The sequence below is a fragment of the Rutidosis leptorrhynchoides genome, chromosome 6 (genome assembly GCF_046630445.1).
Source record: "Rutidosis leptorrhynchoides isolate AG116_Rl617_1_P2 chromosome 6, CSIRO_AGI_Rlap_v1, whole genome shotgun sequence".
Classification (NCBI taxonomy): Eukaryota; Viridiplantae; Streptophyta; class Magnoliopsida; order Asterales; family Asteraceae; genus Rutidosis; species Rutidosis leptorrhynchoides.
The window spans coordinates 255,176,843-255,191,512 of record NC_092338.1 but is presented as its reverse complement, the minus strand read 5'-3'; the positions used below and the strand labels follow the sequence as shown (position 1 = coordinate 255,191,512).

The 14,670-nt window shown below is 33.0% G+C and overlaps 2 protein-coding genes and 1 long non-coding RNA gene across 4 annotated transcripts; all 3 read left to right on the top strand.

Moving 5' to 3' along the window:
- The first annotated feature begins 858 nt into the window (after positions 1-858).
- Positions 859-3,407, top strand: LOC139854466 (uncharacterized). The gene is made up of 2 exons (XM_071843769.1): positions 859-1,636; positions 1,726-3,407. Exons 1-2 carry the CDS (start codon positions 859-861, stop codon positions 3,405-3,407), a joined length of 2,460 nt encoding a protein of 819 aa, XP_071699870.1.
- A 2,616-nt stretch (positions 3,408-6,023) lies between these two features.
- LOC139852142 (polyubiquitin) lies at positions 6,024-7,762 on the top strand. Its single transcript, XM_071841368.1, has 2 exons — positions 6,024-6,177; positions 6,680-7,762. Exon 2 carries the CDS (start codon positions 6,680-6,682, stop codon positions 7,595-7,597), a length of 918 nt encoding a protein of 305 aa, XP_071697469.1. The 5' UTR covers positions 6,024-6,177; the 3' UTR covers positions 7,598-7,762.
- Positions 7,763-10,445: 2,683 nt separating this feature from the next.
- LOC139852833 (uncharacterized) lies at positions 10,446-14,151 on the top strand. Of its 2 annotated transcripts, none has more exons than XR_011761197.1 (3): positions 10,446-11,462; positions 12,616-13,962; positions 14,041-14,151. It is a non-coding gene; the product is annotated as an uncharacterized lncRNA (long non-coding RNA). The 2 variants fall into 2 exon arrangements; XR_011761198.1 differs by having other exon boundaries at positions 10,446-12,718; positions 12,815-13,962.
- Positions 14,152-14,670: the final 519 nt, after the last annotated feature.

The following is a 14,670-nucleotide window of genomic DNA, read 5'->3' as shown; positions in this document are numbered from 1 at the left end:
ATTTCTCTTTCCTATAAAAGCCAAGCCTTGAAGTAGGCCCGGCCCAATAGTATGTACATTGTGTACATTTGCACAGGGCCCATGAATATTAGGGCCCAAAAATTATTTTGGAACTAGGCATTGTACACTTAAGGCCCAAAAGGAATTATAGAACTAGGGCAAAAAAAAAAAAAAATCAGACGGTTCACTTCAATCATACGGAATAAGCTACCTGACATACGTCATTCGTGATACGTCGCTCGAAATTTGCTTCATCTTTCATCGAATTTCAATTGGTTCTTTTGGACTTTGCTTCATCGATCTGTTATGTGTATGTATGTAAGTATAAACTAAACATTATACTATTATCAATTATTCAATTAATCAATTTATGTTTAGTTGGGAGTAATTGAATGAAAAGAATTGAATGTAAGCTTCTTTTTAATTGAACGTTTTATCACCTCAATTCTTTTTGATAAGTATACTTGAGTTTATTACAATTATTCAATTAATCAATTAATCAATTTAATGTTTGTCAGTTTCGATCAATAAAATAATTAAGTCCTTACTGTTATGATACATTGATTATTGATACACTCTTATCAATTTAATTATTTAAATATTTAATGTTCACTTAATGAATTCAAGAGAACTAGTATAACTCGAGTCTCGAGAGATATACGAACAAAGAATTGAATTAATATATGAATTGAATTAAACTAGTATAATTGACAGAGCAGTTTTTTTTATATGGCTAACTTTTCAATTTTGATTTATATGTTGAATTAATGAATGATTTGAATTATTATATGTTGTTCTATTTTTATAATAAGACTCAAGTTTTGTTGTATGGTTACTGATTGGTAAATAGAATTAGGGATGGCTCCTAAACAATTATCCGGTCATGAAAAACGTAAAAGAAAAAAAGAAGATGAGAAAATGAAAAAGTCTCAAGCTGGTGCACTACATAAGTTTTTAAATAAACCAAATCTTGAAGAGAAAGAACATGTACAAGTAAATCTAGAAGAGACGGAAGGGCAAGAGCATATTGAAGAACAAGAGACAGAAAAAGAAGAGCGTGCCGAGACAAATATTAGTGAAGAAGATGTGATACATAATCTTGTTGATATATTTGACCCAAGAAGGTGGGAAGGACTTAGTTCTGATGAGATTAAACTTTTGGTTAAGAATGGTCCTAAAAGAGATAATAAAATAGTTTCGGGTCCGAAAACCAACAATAGAAGGTTTTCTGCAGCTTTATATACAAGAATTTTATCAAATTTGGAGAAGTGTGATCGACCATGGCTAGTATATTCAAAAGAGTTAGACAAAATATTTTGCTTCTGTTGTAAAATTTTTAGAAAAGGGCATCCGAATGGTGGTCTGGACGGGGAAGGTTATAATGATTGGTTGCATGCTTATGAATGTCTCAGATTACATGAAATTACAACAGTTCATCTTGAAAATATGAACAAATGGTGTGATATGCGTAAAAGATTGAAGTTGAACGAGACAATTGATAACATTCAATACACACAATTGAAGAAAGAAAGAGATTACTGGATGCAAGTCCTTTTGAGAATTGTTGCAGTAGTAAAATTTCTAGCTAAACATAGTTTAGCTTTCCGTGGATCAAAAGAAAAGTTGTACCAAAAAGGTAATAATAATTATTATTGTTTTTGTTCCGCGACCACCAAATTGTTTTCGTTTCATTTTCACTTATTATTTATTAAATGCATTAAACAGGTAACGGAAATTTTTTGGGTCTCATTGAAATGCTGGAAGAGTTTGACCCGATTATTAAAGAGCATGTGCGACGAATCACAAATGATGAGGTTTATGTGCATTATCTTGGGCACAAGATTCAAAACGAGCTAATTCTTATGTTAGGGAATGAGATTAAAAAACAAATCATAAAGGAGGTAAAGGAAGCAAAATACTACTCAATCATACTTGATTGTACTCCCGATTCGAGTAATCAAGAACAAATGAGCATGATAGTGAGGTATGTAAAGTGCACATCTAATTATGTTGTTGTTGAGGAGTCTTTTTTAGGGTTTTTGAATGTTAATGACACCACGGGAAAAGGTCTATTTGATGTTACACTTGAGGAGTTAAAGTGTATTGGTCTTGATGTAAATGATATGCGTGGTCAAGGATATGACAATGGTGCAAACATGAAAGGAATACATCAAGGAGTGCAAACGAGATTTTTAAAAGAGAATCCTAGAGCATTTTACACTCCTTGTGGTTGTCACTCACTTAATCTTACATTATGTGATATGGCTAATAGTTGTGTTAAAGGAAAGAACTTTTTTGGACAGATTCAACGTATATACACTATTTTTCATAATTCTATTAATCGGTGGGAAATTTTTAAAGCTATTGTTACAGATTTGACTCTTAAGCCATTGTCTCAAACTCGTTGGGAAAGTCTTGTTGAGTGTCTTAAAGCTATTAAAATGCAACTTGTCAACATACGAGAAGCTTTACTTGAAGTTGGAGAAAAAGATAATGATGCTGCAATTGCTAGTGAAGCCAATTCAATTGCAGAAAATGAACTTGGTGAATTTGAATTTTTAGTATCCATTGTTATTTGGTATCAAGTATTAAACGAGGTGAACATTGTGAGCAAAAAGCTACAATCAAAAGATATGCATATCGAGATTGCTATCAAAGAAATAAACAGGTTGGTTGAGTACTTCAAGGATTATAGAGAAACCGGTTTTTCAAAAGCTATTGATGAAGCTAAAGAGATTGCAGTTAAAATGGATGTTGACCCGGTATTTCCACAAAAACGTTTGATTCACAGGAAAAGAAGATTTGATGAGAGTTCAAGTAGTCAGGAAGTTTCATTTACACCTGAAGAGGCTTTTAGAGTAAATTATTTCTTATACATTGTGGATAAAGCTATTCTTTCTCTTAAAACAAGATTTGATCAATTTAAAAACTATGATAAGTTATTTGGCTTCTTATTTCCTTATAACTTGAGGGGAATTGAACGTAAAGATCTAAAGTCGTCTTGTGACAACTTGGAAAATGCACTCAAGTATGAAGGAAAATCGGATATCAACGGTCATGAACTTTATATGGAGTTGAAGTCATTTGACATAATAGGAGCTGGTGAATTTAAGAATCCTTTTGATATTCTGATGCATCTTAATGAGGCTCAAGAAAATTTTCCAAACGCAAGGATTGCATATAGAATATTATTGACTATTCCGGTTACAGTGGCATCTGCGGAAAGAAGTTTTTCAAAGCTAAAATTATTGAAAAATTACCTACGATCCACAATGTCCCAACAAAGATTGAGTGGATTGGCGATGATGACTATTGAAAATGAAATCTTAGAGAGTATAAATTGTGAAGAGATAATTAAACAATTTGCTACCAAGAATGCGAGGAGAGCTTCAAAAATCATTAGTTAACCATTACGGTATGTAATTCTAATGCTAAATTCTTTATCTATTATTAATATGACGTTAATTGTCGTTTTTTTAAACAACTTATATTATTCGTTAAGGTATTAGGGCCTTTTTTCCGCCTCGCACGGGGCATTCAATTTCTCGGGACCGGCCCTGCCTTGAAGCATTTGAAGACTCACCTCTTGCACTCATATTTTCTCATACTTACTGATTCATTCTTATAATTAAATTGTAATCTTTTGAAGTGATTCAAGCAAGAGCACTTGTAAGCTTAAAGTTGTAAGTTTACTTGTAAACTATCTTCTTAAAGGGATCTAGAGGATAGTTGTGTTTTCACTAGGATAGTTCATTAGGATCTTGTGGTAAGAGCTATAGGTGATTGTGAAGTCTTCAAAGGGACGTAAGAGTTCACGAGTTGCGGCTTATCGAAGTACTAGTGTTGTATCCGGACACTCCACCGAGTTTGGAGTATCATAGTGAAGAAAAATCTCAATTCATAGAATTGAGGAGTGAATTAAGGAAGATTAGTTAACATCTTCCCGAACCACTATAAATCGTTGTGTTTGTTCTCTCTTTCCTCGTCTTTTTGATTACAAGTTTTACATATATTTATATTGTTAGTATTATTAGAGAACAAACATTTCAAATCACACTATATCAAGTTCAAGTTCAACAAAACGCAAAGAAAATTTTGAAAAATCGACTAAGTAACTATTCACCCCCCTCTAGTTACTTACACTACTGCTACAATATATTTGCACTATAGCAACAATTATAATTATAATATGTTTAGCTACTGCTACAATTGGTACTGCTATTGGTCTGCTACTTTTTGTTAATAGTTAACATAGTAAACAAGTTAAAATGTTGCTTATAAATGTTGTTTAAATTGTTAATGTGTGTTGTTCAAATTTTTGAGCATTTTAATACAATCAAACCAAGTCAAAGTATAATTTGTGTTAAAAGTCAGACAACTTAAAATGGTGCTTTAAAAGTTTAAAAAACTGTTAATTTATATTGCTCTAACTTTTTGAACATTTTTGATAAAGTCAAACCAAGTCAAATCATACTCTATGTTAAAAGTGAAACAAAGTCAAAGCATTATTTACATGTATTCAGCTAATGCTCTCTTATACATCATCAACTATTGCATCTAGCTGTGGTGTTCATTTAGCCACTTTCACCCGTATTGCATTTTTTGTTTAAAGTTCAGCATGTTGTAGAACAATGTGTGGGTCAAATAAATGGGTTGTTTCTGCTACAACTTTTATTTGATTTCTGCATCATGTTATCAAGTGCTTTGTTGATCTAATAGCTATAACTCACTTTTAGCTTTGTATAGTAACAATTTAACTCACTGTTGAAGATGAACATGTTCCCGAATAGCATAGAAGATGTTACAACTGTAACAAAACATGGTCAATTGAATAATATATGTATAACACACGTAATCTTTACCAACAATAACGTATTAGGATACTAATTTTTTGAGCTGTCGTGCATCGCACGAGCTCTTAAATCTAAGTATAAATATGAATATAAATTGTAGATAAATGAAATATATAAAATAGATATAACTATGAACATGAATTTATAAATTAAATAGATATAAAAATAGATATTGGATCGGTTAACTACCACCACTAAGTCTCACCTACCAATTTTATTTTATTTTTTTATTAAAAAATTGAATTAAATTTGAATACTCGACTATCTTAGAGCACAGGTTGTCCATGTCCATTTCTCAGTGTCCATTTCGCCTTCCATTTTGGACACTGAAATTGACTGATAATGTGTAAGGTGGAGGTGTCCACAATATCCATTTCAGAGTCAATTTCAGTGTCCATTTTTTTTTATTGATTTTAATATATTATTTAGTTATTCAAAAATATTTAAATAATAATAAATATAAAACAAATATATTTCATTAATAAAAAAAAACGTACATTCCTAAAAAAAGATTTCAAAACAATAAGATTACGCTTATTTAAACAAACACACATACGATTAACTGAATTAATACAAATGAACAAACGACTCCTCGTCCGTGTCCGTAGAATGAGAATGAGGAAAATAAAGGAGTTGTGAAGATGAATGTTTAGATGTATATATATAGATGTATGTATATATAGAGTTAAATAAAGGTGGAGTAAAAATAAAAAAAACAAAAAAACAAAACAAAAAAAAAAAGAAAAAAAGAAAGAAAAGGAAATAGGAGTTCAACGGCCAAAAAACTTAAAATCAAAACTCAAAAAGAAAATAGTCGATTCCTGGCGTTGATTAAGGGGGACGGCGAATATCTTTTGTGGATACCGTGTGCTCTTATCCATCTAATCCATTCCATCCATCAATTATCAATTATCAATTATCAATTATCAATTAATTTCAAAACTTAAAACAAAAGAAAAGAAAAGCAAGTAGGAGACGGCATCATAGAGATGAAGATTCCTAACCTGACGTACGGTACACATTTAGACAGCAACACGGCAACCATCAAGTAGGAGACGGCATCATAGAGATGAAGATTCCTAACCTGACGTACGGTACACATTTAGACAGCAACACGGCAACCATCAATAACTGACAGTCGTACACGTGTCACAATTCTATTTGTCCGTCTTCGAAAAGAACTGTCATGTTATCTTTACTTCCTTGACCGCCTCTCCTTCCCCATCTATATATTCACCCCTATTTCTTATCTCAATTCCCACACAAGGGTTTATATCAATCAATATCAATATTCTCTCAATTTGATTTCTTCAATTCTCTCAAGGTATCATCTTTTTTCTATCTTTGTTGCTTCTGATTATTTGAGTTCCAGTTTTTATCTTATTGTTTGTTTGATGTTTTATTATATTATGTATTATCAATTTCCGATTAGGTCTTAATTCACATACATGTATATATAGATAATTTTTCTCAAACTTATACCATTAATTATTTCATGTAAAACCTAGATCTGGAATATTTTAATTTGCATCTTTTTTTGTTCTTTAACTTTTTGATCATTTTTTATGGTGTTCCGTTATTATCACTTTGATTAGGTCTTAATTACGTCTTAATTAATTGATGTACATGTAAATTCTTTAGTTTGGCTATGTATATGTAACTAGGCTTAAACTTACACAGTTAAATTATTATTAATTAATTATTTTATCTAAAAATTATTATTAATTATTTCAATCTAAAACTTAGATCTGGACTTGTATGATTGTTACCTTCTGTTATATCAGATATATTCAGTGTTTCATGTTTCATGTTTCATGTTTTTTCAGATGCAAATTTTCGTGAAAACCCTCACCGGCAAGACCATCACTCTCGAGGTCGAGAGCTCTGACACAATCGACAACGTTAAGGCCAAAATCCAGGATAAGGAAGGGATCCCCCCAGACCAGCAGAGACTTATCTTCGCTGGAAAGCAACTTGAAGACGGCCGTACTTTAGCCGACTACAACATCCAAAAGGAGTCAACTCTTCACCTGGTCCTCCGTCTTCGCGGTGGGATGCAAATCTTCGTCAAGACCCTAACCGGCAAGACCATTACCCTCGAAGTTGAAAGCTCTGACACCATCGATAATGTCAAGGCCAAGATCCAGGATAAGGAGGGAATCCCACCAGACCAGCAGAGGTTGATTTTCGCTGGTAAACAGCTCGAGGACGGCCGTACTTTGGCCGATTACAACATCCAAAAGGAGTCCACCCTTCACCTTGTTCTTAGGCTCAGGGGAGGAATGCAAATCTTCGTGAAAACCCTTACCGGAAAGACCATCACCTTGGAAGTCGAAAGCTCGGACACCATTGATAACGTGAAGGCTAAGATCCAGGATAAGGAGGGAATCCCACCAGACCAACAAAGGTTGATCTTTGCTGGTAAGCAGTTGGAAGATGGACGTACCCTTGCTGACTACAACATCCAAAAGGAGTCAACTTTGCATTTGGTGCTTAGGTTGAGAGGTGGAATGCAGATCTTTGTGAAGACTCTGACTGGGAAGACGATTACTTTGGAGGTTGAGAGCTCTGATACGATTGATAATGTGAAGGCGAAGATTCAGGATAAGGAAGGGATCCCACCGGACCAGCAGAGGTTGATCTTTGCAGGGAAGCAGCTTGAAGATGGACGTACCCTTGCTGATTACAACATTCAGAAGGAGTCCACCCTTCACCTTGTTCTTCGTCTTCGTGGTGGTAATTAGATGGTGTTTGATGTATGATCACAATGTAAGGTGCTCGTTTGGGATTCATGTTGGTCTTCTTCCTTTCAAGCTTGTAATGGCAATAAAAATTCTACTTGTTTGTTAAATTGTGATCACTTGTGCAACGTATTTTGATTTCTATGGTGACATTTGAATTGCTTTTCACTCTGATTACCCAAGATTATAGCTTTCATTGCAATAGATATTGATACACTATCATGTCCTCTTCATTTTACCTTTGTTGATCCATAATTATCATAATGCTTAATAGGCAGTGTTAAGGTGTTGAATATCATAATACACTATCACAGTAACATTGATTTAATATATCCTTGTCACAACCATATGGTTGTGCCGAAGACCACCATTTTTGTAGCCTTGTAGGCCTGGTTTTTTAGCTAATCACATTAAGGGAAAATATATTTGGCTTTGTAACAATCGTAAACATATCAAGAATTGAAATTGTTGTGACCTTGCAAGGCGATTTCAGCCAACATAAACATGAAGAGGGGCATGATAATGCATGATTCTTTTTAACATGCCAATTGATAACACTTAAACCTCTATTAAAACTCACCATATTTTGCTTCCACATATTTGTGAAAATGCCTTTTACAACTTCATCCACCAACTTCTAAAACTGGTCATCAACGAGCGGCCTGTGAAAATTGATCATAATGGTTCCGTTTTTGTTGATAGAAGGAAACAAAAACTTGTTGAACCCATCATATCTATATAATTTAATTTTCTATGAATTAATAAATAAAACTTCAATTTAGTTATCTAAAATATTATGCAAATTACATAAAACACAACATGGTTTTATAAACCACGTTCGGTTTGAGTGGTATATATGGGGTTCAACTTCTGATGGTACTTTCAACATCATCGCGAATTGTGTATTTTCTTAACGCGTGTGGGTGACAAATAAGAGGTTATCGATATTTCTGTTGAAAAAAACATTGTTTTATAGAATTTTAAAAATTTAAATTTAAACGTAAAAGAAAGTTGAAACTCGTGCGTGTCAAGACGCATCAGTACGGGGTCAAGAAAGAAAGGCGTGTCAGATCTTAATATGTGTCGTCTACCGTAACTTCTATCATTTCAGTCGATCAAATTATAAAACCATGTTTCCCATTTAGTATATTTATATCTATTGTTATCCAAGTTAATCTTTCATAAAGTTTCAATGTTTTTTGGAAAGCTATAATTTTATTAAAGGGAGTGATTCGTACACCACATATTTTTAGCCGTACACCACCAAATGTGCTTTACATGATTGTACAGTACAACACTGTAAAGCATGTTTGGTGGTGTATGGCTAAAAATAGGTGGTGTACAAATCATCACCCTTTTATTAATGATCAACACTAGGGATGGCAATGGCCACCCGATCCGGTGGATATCCACCCGATCCACCCGTTACGTGATGGATATGACGAACCTAAATGGATATGGATACGGATATGGATGAACCTAAATGGATATGGATATGGATGAAAAGTTTCATCCATAGATATATCTATTACCACCCGAAATAAATATACAAATACATAAATATAGATATATGCTTACAAATTTACTATTACAAGTTTATTTACCGTTAGATTTATATTTTGCTTTCAACTTTATAATGAAATAACTATAATATATTACAATAAAACATACATATCTAATAAAATAAACTTACAAATTTCATATTTAATTTATCATAATTCATGTTTTATAGTAAAATTTAACAAATTTTGTTATATCTTCGACAAAGATTACACATTCTTATGGATATATTTAAATATGTCATGTTATATTTATTTCTGCTATACTACATTTTTAATTTAATCGCATATTAGAAAATATCATAACATTTTTTAATATCCATTGGATATCCATTAACCCGCTTAATCCACTGGATATGGATATGGATGGATGACCTGAAACTAAACGGATATGGATATGGATATGGATGAACAAAAACTAAATGAATATGGATGTGGATACGGCATCACCCGCTCCCTATCCGATCCATTGTCATCCCTAATCAACACCTCAAATAGCATGAAGTACATGTAAGGCTGACCCAAACCAACAAGTTGGAGGTCCATGGGCCATAAAAACACCCATCCTAAATTACACTACATAAAATAGCAAAATAATAGCTCAAACAGCAGCAACCATTTCTTCCTTGGAGCTTCTGGGATTATTGCGCCAAGCTTCAAAGTCCACTGATATCTTTTTGCCTCTAGTCCTTTTTGTGAATCCTCTATATTACTAATCCGGTAGTGTAAGTCCACATGGCAGCACCAAAATTCTCCTCACAAATCCTAATTTTCTCATAATTTTGAATTAAAAAATTTCCTAATTATATCAATCTGACGCGTGTCCCTAACAAAACCCGTTTAATTCTACTTTCTTCTTAAACCGCTCCTATTCTCTCTTTTTCACCAGAATTCTCCTCTTTCACCAGCGCGTATGCCTTCATGAGGCCGTATTATGCCAAGTATTAGGCGATAGGGAAGGCGATTTGGTGATGTATGCCTCGATTAACGTTTAACACTAGGGTTTTTGCTTTAACAACAGCGATAATGCGATTTCATCTTGGGGTTTTTGATTACGTCACTGAATTTACGATTTATCCCTAGGGTTTTTGATTTCGTGGCTTTTTTATGTTCGATTATCATTTAACCATAGTTTTTTTTTTTTTTTTTTTCCCCCTTGTGGCAGCGATGTGCGATTAATTTTTAACCCGTGATTCTTCGAATTCATAGCAGCAATTTGAGATTTCGAGCAGGAATTCGTGATTCACCTCAAATCGTCGTCACTACTGTCAGTCCTATCAAAGGTATTTCCTTGTAATGATTTGTTTTCTGTATGTATTATCATTTACTTAAAAATATACGTAAGATTAATGTATCAGAAAATTATTTAGTTGTTGTATGTTCTTAGGGTTAAGTTGTAATAGAAGCTGTAAAATCTTTAATTCTGAATTGGATATTTGTTTTAGTAAGTCGTTCAATTACTTAAATATATATCTGTTTTCTGAATTGGAGCAAATTGCAGCGACGATTGCAATAGAAGCTCTAAAATCTTTCATTCTTAAGTTAGTGTATATGTACTTTATTTTTTGTTGCATTTTATCAGCTTACGACAGGCTATGATGATCAACATATGGGACGTAATGCAGAGCAATAGAGTTTTCTTATTTTTACAGGGCACTCCGCCAATCTTTTCATATGACAAGTACCTTATGTTTTAAGTTCCTTGGCTTAATGTCCCTAATGTAAGAAGCTTATGCTTCTTCATGAGAAGTTTAGGGTTGGCGTATAGTGAATAGAATGGTATGTTATTTATACATCTATTTTAGTACCAAATGAAGTTTATATATTTGTCATGTAGGTGAAAGGAAGGAAGTCAAACACAAGTAGAAATACGAATACCATGATGTAATGGTAATAAGTCTCGACATTAATGATACAACAAAGCCAATTCCTAAAAAGTGATATCATATTGTAGAGTATGTTCTATTAAAGATATTTTTTGAATAAAATTTGAGGCCATGTTATAGTTGAATAACTTCACGTATGAATTTTCAGTGTAACAACATGAACCCATTTTGCATAAGTCTTTTTTAATTTTAAGTTTGTTTCTTTTTTGCTACTTGAGATAACTATAATTATAATTAACTGCAATTAACCCATTTATGAGTGATTGGGTCATATTTACCACCATTATTGAGTGGTCAGCTTTGACTATATATCTACACTCAAATACAAAGATTTTTATAATTGCAGGTTTCCCCATTTCTAAAATTTCAGGAGTTCATTTTTCAGTGGGTGTTTTGGAGTTCTCTTCCGAGGAAACTAAACAGGTATGACCAATTCATATTCCAAACCAAACAGCCCATAAACTTGTATCTCATTGCCTAAGTTTTACTGCGCATTGAGATCATTATTAATGTCATGTAGTGTCAAACCGGGTATTTGTTGGCTTAAACATGTGTACCGAGTCTTGAACTTATATTGGTTAAGCTGGGAAATCATGATCCATCTGGGTCATAATTGTCCAATCCGACCCGTTTACATTTTTTTTTTTGGAAATTTGAAGTTGCCAACAGGTTTATAAAGTCATTTTAGAGTTGTGGAGTGATTTTGGGTCACCTGTGTACATTCGATAAGAATTTGGGTCGTTAACTAAATTTGGTGTCATTTTGGGTAAAAGTGTTAAAATCACTTTCGGACCTACTTTGCGGGATCGTAAGTTGAAATTGGTTAAGTTTGTATGAAAACTAAATATTGGGGCAGAAAGTATCCCCGACAAGCTTTCAAACGGTATATGATATGTTTGGATTTGTCAAGTCTAAATCGGTTTTATACGTGTGTCAAAATGGGCTGTTGCTGCTGGGCTGCTACTGCTGGGCTGCTACTGTACAGCAAACAGCAGCTATGAATTTTAATTCGATAAGTTGTGGAGCTATTTTTCGGATATTCATAATTCTCAAACCGTAACTTTGTTATTGAAGAATAAGCTGTCTATAGAAAGGTGAAAGAGTCTTCTTTCCAATAGTCACGTTCAAAGGTAATAATCCTGCTTGTGTGGGACCCATAATCTGTTGAAAAATGGCTGTTTATATGCACATATATATAATAATAATAATAATAATAAAAATTTGATGTAAAACATTTATTATATGGGTTTCTATTCAAGAATAGGTGTATGCTGTTAAGAATTGTCTCTTAAGTATTCCTGTAATAAAAAGGGAGACATAATTACACTTTGTGGAGACTACACCATTAGTTTTTTTTACTAACATTATGGCTCATTTCAGCTTATTAAGTTTCAAAGTAGGTGAAATTGTGTGTAAGTTTTTATTCACTATAATCAAATGGGTTATTTAGCTTGATACTTGATACTTTTACTTCAATGTATCATTCGTTATCAGACTTCATGCTTGATTGATGTTGCCCCTTTAATTTGAATGAATTATGCATTTGAACATGAATTGACGTTAGGGTTTCCATTAGAGTTTGAATTATAGTGAGGTCGAGACATCAAAATGCTGAAGAATGGATAGCTTATGGGTCGGGACCTTCCGGACAGCAACCAAACGGGACATGGGTCTTCCAAGTATGTGATTATGTAAAACTTTTGTTAAGTTTATGAGCTATGAGACTATCTACGAATGTTTTTGACGTGTGTATGATTTCGTTTCGAATATGTTAGAATGGTAATAATGTGGCTTTCATCTCAAGATGAAGTGATGTTGGAACAAATGATCCACGAATCGGTACTAGCATGTTTTCTCCTTTTCTTTTGGATAGTAATAGTAATTTTTCAAGTGCTTTTCATCTCTTACTTCAGAATTCACTCACTCATATTAGAATTTGTTATATAGTGTCAGATGTATTCTGCTAATTTATACTATGAAATGTTTATATGTTGTTTTCTGATAAATTCTTTTTAAATAAGATCCTTTTGATAAGTGGTTATATGTTTATAGGTGTTACAAGAAGTCGATTTTGTATTTGAAATTATAAATTGTAAGAAGTTCTTGCATCAATATAAGAACTTCAACTGATTGTTGGTAAAGTTTGTTAACTTTTGTGTTAATTTTGTAGAGATTTCACAGAAACGTGCATGAATGAATTATGAGTTGATGCAGACATCTACTCTTCAGTATGTTCATGATGATAATGGGAAATGAACTAACACCAATGGTTCGATTATGCCGTTATTCAGCCCTCTGACATGATAATGATGTGAATTTGATATTTTGTTGATTTCTATTATTATTTTAACATTAAGATAATAGTGATGTCAAGAGTCAATAGCGTTCTGACCACGGTTGACCTTTTGACATGTCCGGTTGTTGACCAAGCTCTCATTTACATGTGTATAGTGAACGTTGATCTCATTTTTATCAAGGTTTAACATGAGGGTTGATTGTCTTGTGCATTTATCTATGCGGATCTCGATTACATCGGGCAATTCACATGGCAATTACTTCTGGCTCCGCTTTAAATATAACTACCTGTTATAACATTTCATTTTTCAAATTTGGTTGTACTTTATAAATCCTTAAAATCCCATTAAAAGCCTAAGATCTTGATAGCTTAAGCTTATGCATCTGATTATTGCTACTAAGGTTTTATATACTCAACTACCAAGCGCTCATCGGATTAATAATGCAACCTTTATCAGGTACAATTTTACTGATTCAAGGGATTTTGTATAAAGTGCACGGAAAGTAAATGAATACAAGTACTAAGTTCTGACAATGATGATCATGTTTTATGCAAATTTAAATGTCACTACAAGAAGGTCCATGAGGCTTCTGGAGGATTTAGCATTTACTTGGAATTAATTCTAAGGTTTGTTTCTATTGACATTTGTTTGATTTTCTCTTTAAAAAGACCTAGATGATGACTTTAATTAATATTGAATTGCAGGTCAGTTAGTCGGAGATACACTTGAGTTGGGTTTATGCTATGTATGGTCCCTGTATACACTTGATGTCTCTTTAGACTTGATAGCACTCTTTTTTTTTCTTAAAGAAAGGCACACTAGCACTTTCCATTGTAACATTTATTTATTTATATTGTTGCATTACTTGAGATTAAACCTAAAAATAGCTTAATCAATGCCTTTACAATGTCTTTATATGTTCTATCCTGATGAACAACCAAATTACTATTCCTTAACAACTCATTGACTTACCTATACCATCCCATTTGTTAAATCAGTACCGACTTATGGTTTTGAAGCATTAGATTAAATTGGCGTTATTTAGAGGTGTAGTAAAATGGTTAAAATGTATCAATAGGATTCTAGCTTGACTTTTTCAAGTATATTCAGTTTGCTTTTGCATTTCTTATGTGTTCAAGTGTATCCACAGATCTTTGGTTGTAACTGATGACAAGTTTATTACTACAATATGCAAATCTTTGATTAGAAACCAGCCATGCTACTTGATTATGTTATAACTTCCAACAAGTCTAATGCGAATGTCAACAGAAACCTTTGTTGTTTACTTTATCATTTGGAACTAACTGACAGAACTTGGTGGGAATGTACCACCA